Source organism: Lepisosteus platostomus, unplaced genomic scaffold (genome assembly GCF_059453375.1).
Source record: "Lepisosteus platostomus isolate fLepPlt1 unplaced genomic scaffold, fLepPlt1.hap1 Scaffold_65_H1, whole genome shotgun sequence".
Taxonomy (NCBI): Eukaryota; Metazoa; Chordata; class Actinopteri; order Semionotiformes; family Lepisosteidae; genus Lepisosteus; species Lepisosteus platostomus.
The window spans coordinates 440,217-462,402 of NW_028291679.1; the positions used below are offsets into that span (position 1 = coordinate 440,217).

At 38.1% G+C, this 22,186-nt stretch overlaps 1 protein-coding gene across 1 annotated transcript; it reads left to right on the forward strand.

The window, feature by feature from the left end:
• Positions 1-2,052: 2,052 nt before the first annotated feature.
• Positions 2,053-10,845, forward strand: LOC148632182 (uncharacterized). Its single transcript, XM_088623901.1, has 12 exons — positions 2,053-2,116; positions 2,420-2,467; positions 2,764-2,825; positions 3,882-3,981; positions 4,120-4,181; positions 4,549-4,645; positions 8,209-8,254; positions 8,551-8,614; positions 9,670-9,769; positions 9,908-9,969; positions 10,337-10,433; positions 10,663-10,845. The coding sequence occupies exons 1-12, from the start codon at positions 2,087-2,089 to the stop codon at positions 10,840-10,842; spliced, it is 948 nt and encodes a 315-aa protein (XP_088480027.1). The 5' UTR covers positions 2,053-2,086; the 3' UTR covers positions 10,843-10,845.
• Positions 10,846-22,186: the final 11,341 nt, after the last annotated feature.

Below are 22,186 nucleotides of genomic sequence, written 5' to 3' on the forward strand. Positions count from 1 at the left end.
AAACCACACCTACTGTAATATTAGACCTTGTAACAAGGCAACTAGGTTTCAATGGCTTAAAAGGTGCAGAAAGAGGCTCATGTATAATGACCTCCAGTGTCCCACAGGTTTCCCAAATCATTTCTTAGAGTATGGAAAAAGAGGAAATAAAGTGTCTACAGAAAGCGTATACCCCCTTGAACTTTGTTCAGTTTGTTGCGCCAGTGCCAGAGTTTCATGCAATTAAATGAGGACCTCTCTCTCACACCACATATGTTATACTTTCAATGGGAAAAAAGGAAATATTACAATTGTATACATTTTCACCCACATGTTAATATTTGGTAGAAGCCCTTTTCACAGCAATTTCAGCTGTGAGTCTGTTGGTAATGGGCTCCACCACCTCTGCACCAACAAGATTTGATAATATTTGAGAATTTCAGAAGTCTGTCTGGTTTAGCTGAAGAATCAGCTAAGGTAAGTTTCAGGAAGAGCATCTGATTTCTTTCAATAAAGCAGATCAGAGAAAAAACACACAATACAAAATCATGAGAATTTGTATCCATATGACACTTTGACTCGAATACTTTTATCAGACCTACACAGAGTATATACTGTACACACTTTTTCAGCCCAGGTTTATACATTTGGAACTGCCATTTGTAGGTGTTTTTGTGTCTTAGCTCAACACTGTGAAACCTGTAGTTACAAACATGGAGGATGAAGACATGAAGACATATATTGTACCTCTGACCGGCCTACCTTCCAAGAGGTGAAAGATGAAACTTTTCCTTTATCGTCAACTCAGTGAATGTCTTTAAACTTTCGAAAACTGTAACAAAGAATAAGTTAAAAAACTTATTTTCATTGGACCCACAGAAAAGTCAAAGTTGTCCATAGAAATGCCCGTCTAAATCAGAAATCTACAGCACAAAGGCAGTGGCCTTTCGGGACATAAAAATGAAATCAGACTTTACTCAGACGAATTGCCCTTGGTCACGGACATCTTGCTATCAGTCACTACAAAGATGTTTTCTCTCGTGCCATGGCTTGCCTGACTTGCTTCTTCTGCTGGATGGCTTCTGGTCGCTGGTCAGGATCGACAGCCAGCATGTCCTGGAGCAGTGTCCTTAGCTCCGTGCTTATGGCTCTATTTACTTTCAGGGGGATGTGGAACTGCAGCCAGGGGTTCTCATGCAGGGCCTCTCCAACAGGCCCTGACAGACATATGCTCCTGTATCGGAAACACACTTTAGTTCAATTCTAAAATATTTCTCATAGGACTGAAGGAACCTTTGCCTGTTAAGAGTTAACAATTAGGTCCTCAAGAACTGTTTTACGGTTTTCTACACTCCTGGCTGGCCAAGGTCTCTTTAAGGTCTCTTAAGTGGAGGTGTAACTCATGTATCCTACATGTGATTTAGCAACATGAAAGGGAATAGCTTCTTATCGGATTATGGTCTTGGTTAACTGCCTAAGGCTGACCTAAGTGCCTAACTTTCTGACTTTGTTTATACCTTATATGTTAAGAAGCTTCTTCTGACCAATCAGAAATGTATGCTTTATGTATGAACATTTTGCTCATCAAAGTGAGTGAGAGACAAGGTTAACAGAAATTAGCCACGGCAGTAAATGACAGCATATTTTTGGGTTCTTAAATGGTCTCTACCTGGCACACCTGCAGTGCAAACTGACACACACTGTTTAGAGAAACAGCTACTCTATTACTAATATTAATGAAACATTTCTTATTCTATGGAACAAAAACAAACAGTAAAACTAAAACACAGATCTCTTAGCTTCCTATTTCATGAACCAGATGACTGAATGACCAAGCCTAACTAGTAGCCAGAACCCCAGTTAACCCTCCGTAACACAAACTTTAACCACACGACAGGAACTCTTTCAAACTGAATGAAAATCATAAATGGATCCATAACTTTACATCAATTTACTATGTTGTGCCAATACCTGCATTTACATTTAGAACGAATGATGTCATAGAACCAGCATCACACCAGTTCCAGGTGTCTCCAAGGAGACAACAGAACTTCAGTTGTGTTTGCTAAAATACACACTTTGAAACATACTGTAACACTTAGTTAACATGTCTGGTTTAGTTGAAGAATCGGCTAAGGTAAGTTTCAGCGTTTAATGGTGGGATGGCACCTGTGCTTTTTTCCCCCAACCGCTAGAATATGATTCGCACCAAACCCAAAAGAAATACTGCACAGTTCAGGAACTTCATCAACCTAGCAACTGTAAAATAAGCTTACAAACAACTGAATTGAAATGCCAAAAAGTTCAGAGAAAGGCACAAACTATGTTTACTTGGGGTTTACAAAATTAAAGCTAACTAAAACTGTAATGATAAACAATCATGCTGCCAATGGACAGAGAAATATCATGTTTTTTGAATAATGTATTATTTGTTATATAGGAACCCAGTATAAGGGAATCCCTTGCGATCCTGTCTGCAGAGATAAAGGTAAGTATTTTTTTCTCTTTAGCTCTGTCACTCCAAGAAATATAATGAACATAAATATATTTGCCAATCTTTTCATAGTAATCCAAACAACTCTGCGTGCATCTGACATTTGTAATATTTATCTACCGCAGTATAACTCTTCTGGCAAGGCGATTGGTATTGTACCTTGAAAGAAAACTGATTGGAAATGTCATGTACTCTATGGTTTCTATTGATGTCAAGTGGCAAATGTTGACTGATGATGTTATGTGAATCTTAGGAAATGGTCATTTTTCAATCGAGTCTATGTTTCTCAGAATTTGAGACAGAGAGGTCAATCTCTGCAATCCGAGCTGAGGGTATTTCTTGGAATGGAAAGGTAAGAGCAACGTGTTCTTTGATATTCTCTTAAGACTCTTCGCCAGATTTTACGATGAAAAATGTAAATAATAATAACAAACATTATTTTATATAGTGCCTTGAAAGGTGGCTTCTTTACAGAATGACAAAACCAACTACAATAAATAATACACAAGATATGCATGATGACAATACACAGTTAGAGGAGACAGTAGATGGTCATTGTCAGTGTATCCTGAAGGTAGTTTTCCAATTTTTTGGAACGGGGTAAAAGAGGCCACCTCTACTAGAATCTTTGTCCTAACCAAAAATGTAACAAAGTATAATAATAATATTAAAAATAATAATAATAAACTTTATTTATAGAGCACCTTTCATACAAATAGTGCTTTGGTGCTTTAAAAAGCAAGCGTAAAAATAAAATATTAAAATTGAGAGATATACTTTCAGTTGTCAAGGAAAATACAGCAATACAGTAAAGCAACATACATGTCAATTAAATAAATAAAAATTAGGAAAGTCGTAATAAAATAAGAACAATTAAAGAGAACTAAAAAAAGAAACAGAAATAAAAGAACAAAGAACCACTTTAACTAAAAGCAACATTTTCAAATGTTTTTTAAAACAATGTACCGAGCTTGACTGCCTAATAAAAAGTGGAAGTGAGTTTCATAATTTAGAAGCATAAAAACAAAAAGCAGCCTCTCCACTCTTTCTGCATTTCACATGTGGTATTTGCAGTAGGCCAGTATGTGCAGATCTCAGGTCACGTATAGGAACATATGAAGACAGACATTCAGTAAGGTACAGACGTGCTAGGTCGCTTAAAGCTTTAAAAACAAGTAAAAGAACTTTCAAATTTATCCTAGATAATACAGGTGACCAGTGAAGTTTTTTCAAAACAGGAATGATATTCTCTTTCTTGTATTTGTTAGGATCTGTGCTACTGCATTTCGAACAAGTAGTAAGGGATTTATTGTTTTCTTGGGAAGCCCACAAAACAGAGCATTATAATCATATCCACATCAATGTGAGCAATGGAGAAGTCAAATTAACGTGTCTAAATATCATCTAGTTCTATCCCAGGGAAGAGGGCTGTTGCCTACACAGACGACAAGACACAAAACGCTCAACTGTGCAAAACACGCATAAGGACATCAGTCAGGAGGAACAAGGTAAAGTGTTTTTACTTCTTCACCATGGTCATGTAGTTTCACTCCAAGCACTGTCTTATGAAATAACTGTGGAAACGACCTCCCCAACATTTTGGGTTGTTGCATTTTGCTTCAATGAATTTTAACCTTTTCTTTTAGACATTAAGAGGAAGGACACATTCACCCTTGGTAGAGATTCAGTTGTTCTACGAGATGTCAAGGTGAGAATTAACCACTTCAGGCATAAGTCAATCCACATGACCGGAAATGGGGCAATGAACAGGATATGGGGATTTTGCTAGTTATAAAGTACAATAATCATCATTACATGATCTAAGACTACTGAAGTATAAGCTGTGTCCCTGACTGATTAATTAGCAAATTCATCTTCGTAGAGTGGAGCTACACTGAATATGGAGTGAGATCATGTAGGGAATGTTGGACTTGTAATAACTAATTGAAGGATAATAATAATCAACGAAAGTGCTTAAAAGTATCAACAAATGCCTTCAAAGTACTTGACACGTACTTTGCTTTCAAAAGTGAAACATAATTAATGCTTACGTAAGATTTCTCTTGACTTCTCAGGAGTATACTAACTCCAAGGACAAGTAACATCACAAACCATTATTTAAGTGCTGATGTTGGAGCTGCAATACTACTACCAAGACAAAAAATGATACAGGTAACACTGCTTTCAGATTTCTAAGAATTGCTAAAATAGTATGTTTACAGAGCATTCAGAGTCTCATAGAGAAAATAAGTTGAGAATATGACAAGTTCCTACCATCTCAAACACTGCCAATCTAGAACAAAAAGAAAGTACTTGAACGCCTGCAGTAATCGAACACAAACCAGAACATATCAGTGCATGACAATGAAATGTAGTCACAAAATGATTCTACCCTTTCAAGTCCCAAAAAAGACCGAGGAACTTACCGGAGGCGATACCTGGATTTCAAACAGAGTACAATGTAGCCACTGTAGGGGAGAAGATCACAGAGAGCTCTTCTCAGATTGCTCAGAGTCAGCCCCAGCACCCTGTCCTGACTGAAGCAGACAAAGTGGTCAAACAGGTAGGTAGAAATGAGTAAGGAACAGAGAGTATGGTTATTCTTGCATTGTTTTGTTCGTCTGTCAAAGAAAAGAGTGCTTCTGACTTTTGTCAATGTTCATCTTTATTTTAGGAGAAGAACAAACGGTGGTATCACACTTTGATCAAGTGTATGATACCATGTGTGTACAGCAGACATCACCAAAGGAACAGGAGACACCTGAGTAGAGAACAAGAATATGAAAAGACTGATGAAAAAAGACACCAGGAGAAATCCATTGAATATGCACAATCTCGTCCAGTATTTCAATGAAAAGTTTCAGTGTTGTTTTTAGTGTCGTCGTATTGCATACATTTAAAACAATGTGTCTTGTTTAATGAACAATTTCATTTACTTTAGTAAAAAGTGTTGTTTACTGTAGTCCTAGCATGGATGCAATTGTTAGAAAAAACGTGAATGAAAAACTGAATGTTTCATATTATATGGGTTTGTGTTAACCCACACACCTAAGTGAAATGTTTGATTACGTTTACAAGACATAACACATAGTTCAGTTGAGTGTGAAAGGGAACAACAGAGAAAGTCACAAACAAAACATTTGTGAAGGACTTGATGAATGTTTTTTCTTTAGAAATGACAAAAAATAAAGACTTTTTCAACAAGATGTCTTTCTATAGCGAGTTTCATTTGAGATAGTCTTTTCTTAGAAGTGCAAGAGTGGTATTCCCTACAACTTATTCCCCAATTTGATCATTCTCAGAAATTAGGAGACGGAAACCACACCTACTGTAATATTAGACCTTGTAACAAGGCAACTAGGTTTCAATGGCTTAAAAGGTGCAGAAAGAGGCTCATGTATAATGACCTCCAGTGTCCCACAGGTTTCCCAAATCATTTCTTAGAGTATGGAAAAAGAGGAAATAAAGTGTCTACAGAAAGCGTATACCCCCTTGAACTTTGTTCAGTTTGTTGCGCCAGTGCCAGAGTTTCATGCAATTAAATGAGGACCTCTTTCTCACACCACATATGTTATACTTTCAATGGGAAAAAAGGAAATATTACAATTGTATACATTTTCACCCACATGTTAATATTTGGTAGAAGCCCTTTTCACAGCAATTTCAGCTGTGAGTCTGTTGGTAATGGGCTCCACCACCTCTGCACCAACAAGATTTGATAATATTTGAGAATTTCAGAAGTCTGTCTGGTTTAGCTGAAGAATCAGCTAAGGTAAGTTTCAGGAAGAGCATCTGATTTCTTTCAATAAAGCAGATCAGAGAAAAAACACACAATACAAAATCATGAGAATTTGTATCCATATGACACTTTGACTCGAATACTTTTATCAGACCTACACAGAGTATATACTGTACACACTTTTTCAGCCCAGGTTTATACATTTGGAACTGCCATTTGTAGGTGTTTTTGTGTCTTAGCTCAACACTGTGAAACCTGTAGTTACAAACATGGAGGATGAAGACATGAAGACATATATTGTACCTCTGACCGGCCTACCTTCCAAGAGGTGAAAGATGAAACTTTTCCTTTATCGTCAACTCAGTGAATGTCTTTAAACTTTCGAAAACTGTAACAAAGAATAAGTTAAAAAACTTATTTTCATTGGACCCACAGAAAAGTCAAAGTTGTCCATAGAAATGCCCGTCTAAATCAGAAATCTACAGCACAAAGGCAGTGGCCTTTCGGGACATAAAAATGAAATCAGACTTTACTCAGACGAATTGCCCTTGGTCACGGACATCTTGCTATCAGTCACTACAAAGATGTTTTCTCTCGTGCCATGGCTTGCCTGACTTGCTTCTTCTGCTGGATGGCTTCTGGTCGCTGGTCAGGATCGACAGCCAGCATGTCCTGGAGCAGTGTCCTTAGCTCCGTGCTTATGGCTCTATTTACTTTCAGGGGGATGTGGAACTGCAGCCAGGGGTTCTCATGCAGGGCCTCTCCAACAGGCCCTGACAGACATATGCTCCTGTATCGGAAACACACTTTAGTTCAATTCTAAAATATTTCTCATAGGACTGAAGGAACCTTTGCCTGTTAAGAGTTAACAATTAGGTCCTCAAGAACTGTTTTACGGTTTTCTACACTCCTGGCTGGCCAAGGTCTCTTTAAGGTCTCTTAAGTGGAGGTGTAACTCATGTATCCTACATGTGATTTAGCAACATGAAAGGGAATAGCTTCTTATCGGATTATGGTCTTGGTTAACTGCCTAAGGCTGACCTAAGTGCCTAACTTTCTGACTTTGTTTATACCTTATATGTTAAGAAGCTTCTTCTGACCAATCAGAAATGTATGCTTTATGTATGAACATTTTGCTCATCAAAGTGAGTGAGAGACAAGGTTAACAGAAATTAGCCACGGCAGTAAATGACAGCATATTTTTGGGTTCTTAAATGGTCTCTACCTGGCACACCTGCAGTGCAAACTGACACACACTGTTTAGAGAAACAGCTACTCTATTACTAATATTAATGAAACATTTCTTATTCTATGGAACAAAAACAAACAGTAAAACTAAAACACAGATCTCTTAGCTTCCTATTTCATGAACCAGATGACTGAATGACCAAGCCTAACTAGTAGCCAGAACCCCAGTTAACCCTCCGTAACACAAACTTTAACCACACGACAGGAACTCTTTCAAACTGAGTGAAAATCATAAATGGATCCATAACTTTACATCAATTTACTATGTTGTGCCAATACCTGCATTTACATTTAGAACGAATGATGTCATAGAACCAGCATCACACCAGTTCCAGGTGTCTCCAAGGAGACAACAGAACTTCAGTTGTGTTTGCTAAAATACACACTTTGAAACATACTGTAACACTTAGTTAACATGTCTGGTTTAGTTGAAGAATCGGCTAAGGTAAGTTTCAGCGTTTAATGGTGGGATGGCACCTGTGCTTTTTCCCCCCAACCGCTAGAATATGATTCGCACCAAACCCAAAAGAAATACTGCACAGTTCAGGAACTTCATCAACCTAGCAACTGTAAAATAAGCTTACAAACAACTGAATTGAAATGCCAAAAAGTTCAGAGAAAGGCACAAACTATGTTTACTTGGGGTTTACAAAATTAAAGCTAACTAAAACTGTAATGATAAACAATCATGCTGCCAATGGACAGAGAAATATCATGTTTTTTGAATAATGTATTATTTGTTATATAGGAACCCAGTATAAGGGAATCCCTTGCGATCCTGTCTGCAGAGATAAAGATAAGTATTTTTTTCTCTTTAGCTCTGTCACTCCAAGAAATATAATGAACATAAATATATTTGCCAATCTTTTCATAGTAATCCAAACAACTCTGCGTGCATCTGACATTTGTAATATTTATCTACCGCAGTATAACTCTTCTGGCAAGGCGATTGGTATTGTACCTTGAAAGAAAACTGATTGGAAATGTCATGTACTCTATGGTTTCTATTGATGTCAAGTGGCAAATGTTGACTGGTGATGTTATGTGAATCTTAGGAAATGGTCATTTTTCAATCGAGTCTATGTTTCTCAGAATTTGAGACAGAGAGGTCAATCTCTGCAATCCGAGCTGAGGGTATTTCTTGGAATGGAAAGGTAAGAGCAACGTGTTCTTTGATATTCTCTTAAGACTCTTCGCCAGATTTTACGATGAAAAATGTAAATAATAATAACAAACTATTTTATATAGTGCCTTGAAAGGTGGCTTCTTTACAGAATGACAAAACCAACTACAATAAATAATACACAAGATATGCATGATGACAATACACAGTTAGAGGAGACAGTAGATGGTCATTGTCAGTGTATCCTGAAGGTAGTTTTCCAATTTTTTGGAACGGGGTAAAAGAGGCCACCTCTACTAGAATCTTTGTCCTAACCAAAAATGTAACAAAGTATAATAATAATATTAAAAATAATAATAATAAACTTTATTTATAGAGCACCTTTCATACAAATAGTGCTTTGGTGCTTTAAAAAGCAAGCGTAAAAATAAAATATTAAAATTGAGAGATATACTTTCAGTTGTCAAGGAAAATACAGCAATACAGTAAAGCAACATACATGTCAATTAAATAAATACAAATTAGGAAAGTCGTAATAAAATAAGAACAATTAAAGAGAACTAAAAAAAGAAACATAAATAGAAAGAACAAAGAACCACTTTAACTAAAAGCAACATTTTCAAATGTTTTTTAAAACAATGTACCGAGCTTGACTGCCTAATAAAAAGTGGAAGTGAGTTTCATAATTTAGAAGCATAAAAACAAAAAGCAGCCTCTCCACTCTTTCTGCATTTCACATGTGGTATTTGCAGTAGGCCAGTATGTGCAGATCTCAGGTCACGTATAGGAACATATGAAGACAGACATTCAGTAAGGTACAGACGTGCTAGGTCGCTTAAAGCTTTAAAAACAAGTAAAAGAACTTTCAAATTTATCCTAGATAATACAGGTGACCAGTGAAGTTTTTTCAAAACAGGAATGATATTCTCTTTCTTGTATTTGTTAGGATCTGTGCTACTGCATTTCGAACAAGTAGTAAGGGATTTATTGTTTTCTTGGGAAGCCCACAAAACAGAGCATTATAATCATATCCACATCAATGTGAGCAATGGAGAAGTCAAATTAACGTGTCTAAATATCATCTAGTTCTATCCCAGGGAAGAGGGCTGTTGCCTACACAGACGACAAGACACAAAACGCTCAACTGTGCAAAACACGCATAAGGACATCAGTCAGGAGGAACAAGGTAAAGTGTTTTTACTTCTTCACCATGGTCATGTAGTTTCACTCCAAGCACTGTCTTATGAAATAACTGTGGAAACGACCTCCCCAACATTTTGGGTTGTTGCATTTTGCTTCAATGAATTTTAACCTTTTCTTTTAGACATTAAGAGGAAGGACACATTCACCCTTGGTAGAGATTCAGTTGTTCTACGAGATGTCAAGGTGAGAATTAACCACTTCAGGCATAAGTCAATCCACATGACCGGAAATGGGGCAATGAACAGGATATGGGGATTTTGCTAGTTATAAAGTACAATAATCATCATTACATGATCTAAGACTACTGAAGTATAAGCTGTGTCCCTGACTGATTAATTAGCAAATTCATCTTCGTAGAGTGGAGCTACACTGAATATGGAGTGAGATCATGTAGGGAATAATGGACTTGTAATAACTAATTGAAGGATAATAATAATCAACGAAAGTGCTTAAAAGTATCAACAAATGCCTTCAAAGTACTTGACACGTACTTTGCTTTCAAAAGTGAAACATAATTAATGCTTACGTAAGATTTCTCTTGACTTCTCAGGAGTATACTAACTCCAAGGACAAGTAACATCACAAACCATTATTTAAGTGCTGATGTTGGAGCTGCAATACTACTACCAAGACAAAAAATGATACAGGTAACACTGCTTTCAGATTTCTAAGAATTGCTAAAATAGTATGTTTACAGAGCATTCAGAGTCTCATAGAGAAAATAAGTTGAGAATATGACAAGTTCCTACCATCTCAAACACTGCCAATCTAGAACAAAAAGAAAGTACTTGAACGCCTGCAGTAATCGAACACAAACCAGAACATATCAGTGCATGACAATGAAATGTAGTCACAAAAGGATTCTACCCTTTCAAGTCCCAAAAAAGACCGAGGAACTTACCGGAGGCGATACCTGGATTTCAAACAGAGTACAATGTAGCCACTGTAGGGGAGAAGATCACAGAGAGCTCTTCTCAGATTGCTCAGAGTCAGCCCCAGCACCCTGTCCTGACTGAAGCAGACAAAGTGGTCAAACAGGTAGGTAGAAATGAGTAAGGAACAGAGAGTATGGTTATTCTTGCATTGTTTTGTTCGTCTGTCAAAGAAAAGAGTGCTTCTGACTTTTGTCAATGTTCATCTTTATTTTAGGAGAAGAACAAACGGTGGTATCACACTTTGCTCAAGTGTATGATACCATGTGTGTACAGCAGACATCACCAAAGGAACAGGAGACACCTGAGTAGAGAACAAGAATATGAAAAGACTGATGAAAAAAGGCACCAGGAGAAATCCATTGAATATGCACAATCTCGTCCAGTATTTCAATGAAAAGTTTCAGTGTTGTTTTTAGTGTCGTCGTATTGCATACATTTAAAACAATGTGTCTTGTTTAATGAACAATTTCATTTACTTTAGTAAAAAGTGTTGTTTACTGTAGTCCTAGCATGGATGCAATTGTTAGAAAAAACGTGAATGAAAAACTGAATGTTTCATATAATATGGGTTTGTGTTAACCCACACCAAAGTGAAATGTTTGATTACGTTTACAAGACATAACACATAGTTCAGTTGAGTGTGAAAGGGAACAACAGAGAAAGTCACAAACAAAACATTTGTGAAGGACTTGATGAATGTTTTTTCTTTAGAAATGACAAAAAATAAAGAATTTTTCAACAAGATGTCTTTCTATAGCGAGTTTCATTTGAGATAGTCTTTTCTTAGAAGTGCAAGAGTGGTATTCCCCTACAACTTATTCCCCAATTTGATCATTCTCAGAAATTAGGAGACGGAAACCACACCTACTGTAATATTAGACCTTGTAACAAGGCAACTAGGTTTCAATGGCTTAAAAGGTGCAGAAAGAGGCTCATGTATAATGACCTCCAGTGTCCCACAGGTTTCCCAAATCATTTCTTAGAGTATGGAAAAAGAGGAAATAAAGTGTCTACAGAAAGCGTATACCCCCTTGAACTTTGTTCAGTTTGTTGCGCCAGTGCCAGAGTTTCATGCAATTAAATGAGGACCTCTTTCTCACACCACATATGTTATACTTTCAATCGGAAAAAAGGAAATATTACAATTGTATACATTTTCACCCACATGTTAATATTTGGTAGAAGCCCTTTTCACAGCAATTTCAGCTGTGAGTCTGTTGGTAATGGGCTCCACCACCTCTGCACCAACAAGATTTGATAATATTTGAGAATTTCAGAAGTCTGTCTGGTTTAGCTGAAGAATCAGCTAAGGTAAGTTTCAGGAAGAGCATCTGATTTCTTTCAATAAAGCAGAACAGAGAAAAAACACACAATACAAAATCATGAGAATTTGTATCCATATGACACTTTGACTCGAATACTTTTATCAGACCTACACAGAGTATATACTGTACACACTTTTTCAGCCCAGGTTTATACATTTGGAACTGCCATTTGTAGGTGTTTTTGTGTCTTAGCTCAACACTGTGAAACCTGTAGTTACAAACATGGAGGATGAAGACATGAAGACATATATTGTACCTCTGACCGGCCTACCTTCCAAGAGGTGAAAGATGAAACTTTTCCTTTATCGTCAACTCAGTGAATGTCTTTAAACTTTCGAAAACTGTAACAAAGAATAAGTTAAAAAACTTATTTTCATTGGACCCACAGAAAAGTCAAAGTTGTCCATAGAAATGCCCGTCTAAATCAGAAATCTACAGCACAAAGGCAGTGGCCTTTCGGGACATAAAAATGAAATCAGACTTTACTCAGACGAATTGCCCTTGGTCACGGACATCTTGCTATCAGTCACTACAAAGATGTTTTCTCTCGTGCCATGGCTTGCCTGACTTGCTTCTTCTGCTGGATGGCTTCTGGTCGCTGGTCAGGATCGACAGCCAGCATGTCCTGGAGCAGTGTCCTTAGCTCCGTGCTTATGGCTCTATTTACTTTCAGGGGGATGTGGAACTGCAGCCAGGGGTTCTCATGCAGGGCCTCTCCAACAGGCCCTGACAGACATATGCTCCTGTATCGGAAACACACTTTAGTTCAATTCTAAAATATTTCTCAAAGGACTGAAGGAACCTTTGCCTGTTAAGAGTTAACAATTAGGTCCTCAAGAACTGTTTTACGGTTTTCTACACTCCTGGCTGGCCAAGGTCTCTTTAAGGTCTCTTAAGTGGAGGTGTAACTCATGTATCCTACATGTGATTTAGCAACATGAAAGGGAATAGCTTCTTATCGGATTATGGTCTTGGTTAACTGCCTAAGGCTGACCTAAGTGCCTAACTTTCTGACTTTGTTTATACCTTATATGTTAAGAAGCTTCTTCTGACCAATCAGAAATGTATGCTTTATGTATGAACATTTTGCTCATCAAAGTGAGTGAGAGACAAGGTTAACAGAAATTAGCCACGGCAGTAAATGACAGCATATTTTTGGGTTCTTAAATGGTCTCTACCTGGCACACCTGCAGTGCAAACTGACACACACTGTTTAGAGAAACAGCTACTCTATTACTAATATTAATGAAACATTTCTTATTCTATGGAACAAAAACAAACAGTAAAACTAAAACACAGATCTCTTAGCTTCCTATTTCATGAACCAGATGACTGAATGACCAAGCCTAACTAGTAGCCAGAACCCCAGTTAACCCTCCGTAACACAAACTTTAACCACACGACAGGAACTCTTTCAAACTGAGTGAAAATCATAAATGGATCCATAACTTTACATCAATTTACTATGTTGTGCCAATACCTGCATTTACATTTAGAACGAATGATGTCATAGAACCAGCATCACACCAGTTCCAGGTGTCTCCAAGGAGACAACAGAACTTCAGTTGTGTTTGCTAAAATACACACTTTGAAACATACTGTAACACTTAGTTAACATGTCTGGTTTAGTTGAAGAATCGGCTAAGGTAAGTTTCAGCGTTTAATGGTGGGATGGCACCTGTGCTTTTTTCCCCCAACCGCTAGAATATGATTCGCACCAAACCCAAAAGAAATACTGCACAGTTCAGGAACTTCATCAACCTAGCAACTGTAAAATAAGCTTACAAACAACTGAATTGAAATGCCAAAAAGTTCAGAGAAAGGCACAAACTATGTTTACTTGGGGTTTACAAAATTAAAGCTAACTAAAACTGTAATGATAAACAATCATGCTGCCAATGGACAGAGAAATATCATGTTTTTTGAATAATGTATTATTTGTTATATAGGAACCCAGTATAAGGGAATCCCTTGCTATCCTGTCTGCAGAGATAAAGGTAAGTATTTTTTTCTCTTTAGCTCTGTCACTCCAAGAAATATAATGAACATAAATATATTTGCCAATCTTTTCATAGTAATCCAAACAACTCTGCGTGCATCTGACATTTGTAATATTTATCTACCGCAGTATAACTCTTCTGGCAAGGCGATTGGTATTGTACCTTGAAAGAAAACTGATTGGAAATGTCATGTACTCTATGGTTTCTATTGATGTCAAGTGGCAAATGTTGACTGATGATGTTATGTGAATCTTAGGAAATGGTCATTTTTCAATCGAGTCTATGTTTCTCAGAATTTGAGACAGAGAGGTCAATCTCTGCAATCCGAGCTGAGGGTATTTCTTGGAATGGAAAGGTAAGAGCAACGTGTTCTTTGATATTCTCTTAAGACTCTTCGCCAGATTTTACGATGAAAAATGTAAATAATAATAACAAACATTATTTTATATAGTGCCTTGAAAGGTGGCTTCTTTACAGAATGACAAAACCAACTACAATAAATAATACACAAGATATGCATGATGACAATACACAGTTAGAGGAGACAGTAGATGGTCATTGTCAGTGTATCCTGAAGGTAGTTTTCCAATTTTTTGGAACGGGGTAAAAGAGGCCACCTCTACTAGAATCTTTGTCCTAACCAAAAATGTAACAAAGTATAATAATAATATTAAAAATAATAATAATAAACTTTATTTATAGAGCACCTTTCATACAAATAGTGCTTTGGTGCTTTAAAAAGCAAGCGTAAAAATAAAATATTAAAATTGAGAGATATACTTTCAGTTGTCAAGGAAAATACAGCAATACAGTAAAGCAACATACATGTCAATTAAATAAATAAAAATTAGGAAAGTCGTAATAAAATAAGAACAATTAAAGAGAACTAAAAAAAGAAACAGAAATAAAAGAACAAAGAACCACTTTAACTAAAAGCAACATTTTCAAATGTTTTTTAAAACAATGTACCGAGCTTGACTGCCTAATAAAAAGTGGAAGTGAGTTTCATAATTTAGAAGCATAAAAACAAAAAGCAGCCTCTCCACTCTTTCTGCATTTCACATGTGGTATTTGCAGTAGGCCAGTATGTGCAGATCTCAGGTCACGTATAGGAACATATGAAGACAGACATTCAGTAAGGTACAGACGTGCTAGGTCGCTTAAAGCTTTAAAAACAAGTAAAAGAACTTTCAAATTTATCCTAGATAATACAGGTGACCAGTGAAGTTTTTTCAAAACAGGAATGATATTCTCTTTCTTGTATTTGTTAGGATCTGTGCTACTGCATTTCGAACAAGTAGTAAGGGATTTATTGTTTTCTTGGCAAGCCCACAAAACAGAGCATTATAATCATATCCACATCAATGTGAGCAATGGAGAAGTCAAATTAACGTGTCTAAATATCATCTAGTTCTATCCCAGGGAAGAGGGCTGTTGCCTACACAGACGACAAGACACAAAACGCTCAACTGTGCAAAACACGCATAAGGACATCAGTCAGGAGGAACAAGGTAAAGTGTTTTTACTTCTTCACCATGGTCATGTAGTTTCACTCCAAGCACTGTCTTATGAAATAACTGTGGAAACGACCTCCCCAACATTTTGGGTTGTTGCATTTTGCTTCAATGAATTTTAACCTTTTCTTTTAGACATTAAGAGGAAGGACACATTCACCCTTGGTAGAGATTCAGTTGTTCTACGAGATGTCAAGGTGAGAATTAACCACTTCAGGCATAAGTCAATCCACATGACCGGAAATGGGGCAATGAACAGGATATGGGGATTTTGCTAGTTATAAAGTACAATAATCATCATTACATGATCTAAGACTACTGAAGTATAAGCTGTGTCCCTGACTGATTAATTAGCAAATTCATCTTCGTAGAGTGGAGCTACACTGAATATGGAGTGAGATCATGTAGGGAATGTTGGACTTGTAATAACTAATTGAAGGATAATAATAATCAACGAAAGTGCTTAAAAGTATCAACAAATGCCTTCAAAGTACTTGACACGTACTTTGCTTTCAAAAGTGAAACATAATTAATGCTTACGTAAGATTTCTCTTGACTTCTCAGGAGTATACTAACTCCAAGGACAAGTAACATCACAAACCATTATTTAAGTGCTGATGTTGGAGCTGCAATACTACTACCAAGACAAAAAATGATACAGGTAACACTGCTTTCAGATTTCTAAGAATTGCTAAAATAGTATGTTTACAGAGCATTCAGAGTCTCATAGAGAAAATAAGTTGAGAATATGACAAGTTCCTACCATCTCAAACACTGCCAATCTAGAACAAAAAGAAAGTACTTGAACGCCTGCAGTAATCGAACACAAACCAGAACATATCAGTGCATGACAATGAAATGTAGTCACAAAATGATTCTACCCTTTCAAGTCCCAAAAAAGACCGAGGAACTTACCGGAGGCGATACCTGGATTTCAAACAGAGTACAATGTAGCCACTGTAGGGGAGAAGATCACAGAGAGCTCTTCTCAGATTGCTCAGAGTCAGCCCCAGCACCCTGTCCTGACTGAAGCAGACAAAGTGGTCAAACAGGTAGGTAGAAATGAGTAAGGAACAGAGAGTATGGTTATTCTTGCATTGTTTTGTTCGTCTGTCAAAGAAAAGAGTGCTTCTGACTTTTGTCAATGTTCATCTTTATTTTAGGAGAAGAACAAACGGTGGTATCACACTTTGATCAAGTGTATGATACCATGTGTGTACAGCAGACATCACCAAAGGAACAGGAGACACCTGAGTAGAGAACAAGAATATGAAAAGACTGATGAAAAAAGGCACCAGGAGAAATCCATTGAATATGCACAATCTCGTCCAGTATTTCAATGAAAAGTTTCAGTGTTGTTTTTAGTGTCGTCGTATTGCATACATTTAAAACAATGTGTCTTGTTTAATGAACAATTTCATTTACTTTAGTAAAAAGTGTTGTTTACTGTAGTCCTAGCATGGATGCAATTGTTAGAAAAAACGTGAATGAAAAACTGAATGTTTCATATTATATGGGTTTGTGTTAACCCACACACCTAAGTGAAATGTTTGATTACGTTTACAAGACATAACACATAGTTCAGTTGAGTGTGAAAGGGAACAACAGAGAAAGTCACAAACAAAACATTTGTGAAGGACTTGATGAATGTTTTTTCTTTAGAAATGACAAAAAATAAAGACTTTTTCAACAAGATGTCTTTCTATAGCGAGTTTCATTTGAGATAGTCTTTTCTTAGAAGTGCAAGAGTGGTATTCCCTACAACTTATTCCCCAATTTGATCATTCTCAGAAATTAGGAGACGGAAACCACACCTACTGTAATATTAGACCTTGTAACAAGGCAACTAGGTTTCAATGGCTTAAAAGGTGCAGAAAGAGGCTCATGTATAATGACCTCCAGTGTCCCACAGGTTTCCCAAATCATTTCTTAGAGTATGGAAAAAGAGGAAATAAAGTGTCTACAGAAAGCGTATACCCCCTTGAACTTTGTTCAGTTTGTTGCGCCAGTGCCAGAGTTTCATGCAATTAAATGAGGACCTCTTTCTCACACCACATATGTTATACTTTCAATGGGAAAAAAGGAAATATTACAATTGTATACATTTTCACCCACATGTTAATATTTGGTAGAAGCCCTTTTCACAGCAATTTCAGCTGTGAGTCTGTTGGTAATGGGCTCCACCACCTCTGCACCAACAAGATTTGATAATATTTGAGAATTTCAGAAGTCTGTCTGGTTTAGCTGAAGAATCAGCTAAGGTAAGTTTCAGGAAGAGCATCTGATTTCTTTCAATAAAGCAGATCAGAGAAAAAACACACAATACAAAATCATGAGAATTTGTATCCATATGACACTTTGACTCGAATACTTTTATCAGACCTACACAGAGTATATACTGTACACACTTTTTCAGCCCAGGTTTATACATTTGGAACTGCCATTTGTAGGTGTTTTTGTGTCTTAGCTCAACACTGTGAAACCTGTAGTTACAAACATGGAGGATGAAGACATGAAGACATATATTGTACCTCTGACCGGCCTACCTTCCAAGAGGTGAAAGATGAAACTTTTCCTTTATCGTCAACTCAGTGAATGTCTTTAAACTTTCGAAAACTGTAACAAAGAATAAGTTAAAAAACTTATTTTCATTGGACCCACAGAAAAGTCAAAGTTGTCCATAGAAATGCCCGTCTAAATCAGAAATCTACAGCACAAAGGCAGTGGCCTTTCGGGACATAAAAATGAAATCAGACTTTACTCAGACGAATTGCCCTTGGTCACGGACATCTTGCTATCAGTCACTACAAAGATGTTTTCTCTCGTGCCATGGCTTGCCTGACTTGCTTCTTCTGCTGGATGGCTTCTGGTCGCTGGTCAGGATCGACAGCCAGCATGTCCTGGAGCAGTGTCCTTAGCTCCGTGCTTATGGCTCTATTTACTTTCAGGGGGATGTGGAACTGCAGCCAGGGGTTCTCATGCAGGGCCTCTCCAACAGGCCCTGACAGACATATGCTCCTGTATCGGAAACACACTTTAGTTCAATTCTAAAATATTTCTCATAGGACTGAAGGAACCTTTGCCTGTTAAGAGTTAACAATTAGGTCCTCAAGAACTGTTTTACGGTTTTCTACACTCCTGGCTGGCCAAGGTCTCTTTAAGGTCTCTTAAGTGGAGGTGTAACTCATGTATCCTACATGTGATTTAGCAACATGAAAGGGAATAGCTTCTTATCGGATTATGGTCTTGGTTAACTGCCTAAGGCTGACCTAAGTGCCTAACTTTCTGACTTTGTTTATACCTTATATGTTAAGAAGCTTCTTCTGACCAATCAGAAATGTATGCTTCATGTATGAACATTTTGCTCATCAAAGTGAGTGAGAGACAAGGTTAACAGAAATTAGCCACGGCAGTAAATGACAGCATATTTTTGGGTTCTTAAATGGTCTCTACCTGGCACACCTGCAGTGCAAACTGACACACACTGTTTAGAGAAACAGCTACTCTATTACTAATGTTGTAACAGAAGAAACAAGGTTCTTGATCCCGAGATGAAGTGAAACAGATGAGTTTATTGCATGCAAGGAACAATAAAGCCGAAGTCTTGTTTCCCGCAAGAAACAACAAAACCGAAGTATTGTTCCCCGTATTGTTACAAACTTTTGGGTTATATACAGTTTTCTTCTCCGTTTCTGACGTCACTCGGTCTGATGGTAAAGAGGGGGGTTCATGGTATTTGGCCAGTTTATGATGTTCTGGGCAAATGGTCAGTTTAACATTACACCCAGGGGGGTTCCTAGCTGGCATCTGCACTCCTTATCAGTTAACCCCCTTTCCTGCCATAAACCCCTGCTTGTGACTTGGAAGTCTAAACCCCCTACAGAAAAGATTAAATACAAACCCCCGTCTTCACATCTTTCTTCATTCCCCCCTTATAAAATATGGCATACGTCAGTGTAGCCTATTTTTATACATACAATGTCAGGGCAGATCTTTCCTTTCTTGGCGAACAGGTATGTATTGCCATGACATTGTTCGTTCCACGGTTATGGCAAGATGTGATACATGTTTTTGTGCACGTGATGATTACAATTACACATATAAACAATACTATTCCTACAAATAAACACTGTAAAAAAGTTCCGCCCCAGGCCCCAAACACAGACTTTACCCAAGATCCAATTCCCCAATTTTCAGTATAATAGTCCTGATATTTCTGTCCCTCATTGTAAATGTGTTGGGCCAGATCTGAGATGTGCTCAGAATTATCAGGGATATATGTGCAGCATTCAGTGCCAATTACTGCACAAGTTCCTCCTTGGGCCGCCAGTACATAATCTAAAGCTAGTCGGTTCTGCATGGCCACTGTTCTGAGGGCTACCATCTCATCATTAACAGCCTTCAGACTAGATGAGGTAGAATTTGCTAATTCTTCTAAAGTCGAAGCCATTTGAATTAACTCTCGACTCAGAAAGTTCATGCCGGCTTGTGGAAATATTATACCTAAATAATATTCCCAATCAGCCAATTTTCTTTGTGGTCTGTGGTTAGGTCCGAAGGGGGTGTGGGTTTGAACACGGATATGAGGAACCACATATCCTAAATAACATGAGCCCGACCACTGGGCTGGCAACCATGGGTAGGCTCGTTTTCCACAAATGAAATATGTTCCGTTTGGCGCTCCCCATGCCTCTGAAAATAAGAAACTTATACCGAATTGTGGGGTGTGCCGATCCCATCCTGGAATTTGGAAGGTAGAGGTGGATATATTTGCAGCGATGGTAAGGTTGCAACGACTCCATCCAACCAAGTGCAGACCATTAGTGTGCTGAAAGCATATGTTTCCCTCACGTTCCTTATTTAGAGTCAGGTATGGTGGTGTATGGCTTCTGTTATATTTAGGAGCGTAAGAGCCTGTGAAACTCGTGGGCTCTAAGCCTCGCTCCTGTAGATACTGTAATGTTGTGCAGGTTAAAGTCGTGTTATGGCAACCCCCATAGTTTGTCATATTAAAATCTCCTAAATTATCCCTCCAAATGATCATGCCTATGACTTCCTCGAGACGCCAAGGAATGGCCCCCATAGGAAGTCCTCCCTGTACATATTTGGGTAATGCGGCACACACCCAGCAGGCACTTTGGTTGGTTTTCTTAGCTGTCAGATAGGAGAGGCCTAAAAAGGAATTAATTCCATGTTCTCCTTTGTGGGAGAGATGATCATTAATCCCTGCGGAACATAGTTCTACAGCAACAATTATCATTATTGACAGAAATGATTTCATTCTGGGTCCGGGGATGAGGCTCGTCGGCAGTGTGACGCGTGGATCCAGCGATCTTTTCCTTCCACTCGAACCGCAGACTCGGTTGTCAACAGGATCTGGTAGGGTCCGTCCCACCTGGGCTGGAGAACCTGTGAAGGAAATTTCCTGATCCACACCCACTCTCCTGGGATGAGGTCGTGCCCTCCTTCAGGTGGTGGTCCCCACGCCTCCAGGACCTGCTCGCGGGCTCCTTGGGTGGCCTCTGTCAGCTACTTGCAATAATACAAAGGAATGGTTGATCCCTCTGAGGAAACCCCAGTCTCAGCACCTGTAAGAGAACTTGTTTCAAATTATTAAAGGCGGCTTTTGCTGCAGGAACCAAGGCAATCTTTGTCCTTGTACTGCACTCCCCCCTTAAGCAGATCTGTTAAGAGTTGTGCTCACCCTGCAAAAAACATATTACCCAGGCCCTGTTAAAATTCCACAATGCTAGACACAAAAGGGCCTTATCATAACTGCTTCTATTAGACACTCTAAAGCTGAAGCAACTCAGACTTGTGGGTTTCCTCGTCAGGGGAAGCACTCAGAATACCATCAACATACTGAGTGATCACAGCCAGTTGAAGCCACGTGATACCCTGTTCTGCATAGTCATTCTTTGTAATGCATAATATTTCAACCCAATAGATCTGGGATCAAACCACCCATTAAAATCTGGTACTCGGCAAGTAAAACTTGCTGTCCCAATACTCCTGTGCCCTCCTGCCATCTTCCCCTATACATTGCTATATAGTACACTGTTGAACAGAGGAGTGAAACAAGCATGACAGTAGTGCTCCAGTATCCCCTAACAGAGAAACCACCACTCCATTAACAGTACATTTTTAACCACTGGACTGGGACAGACTTAGGGAGGCTACAAGGGATTTACAGGATCTAATCGTTAGGTAAACAGATTTTCTCACAAGACGTTATTCTCCCCAGTCTCGATTCTAAACCTACAGCGTTTCAGCATGTCTGGTTTCGAGACATTCGAATAAAACCAAATTGTTTCCACTATTGCAACTAATTGTATAAATTACAATTTATAATAATACAAAAACTGTTTAACTACTTTTACGTCCACCTGTACTGTACTTATACGTTTCAGACGCTCTTATATTTTCCAATCTCCTTAAGTTGATTTTCGTCAAGTCTCTGTAGTTACGTCTCTAGCCAGTCCCGCTGGCTAAACACACTCACACCGTCATTTAGTAGACCAAAACTCACAGTTGCACACATACATGCCGGCACACAAATTCATAAAACACACATATACATCGAGAATATATTTTTCTCTTCGTAATACAATGTGCTGTATTCTTGT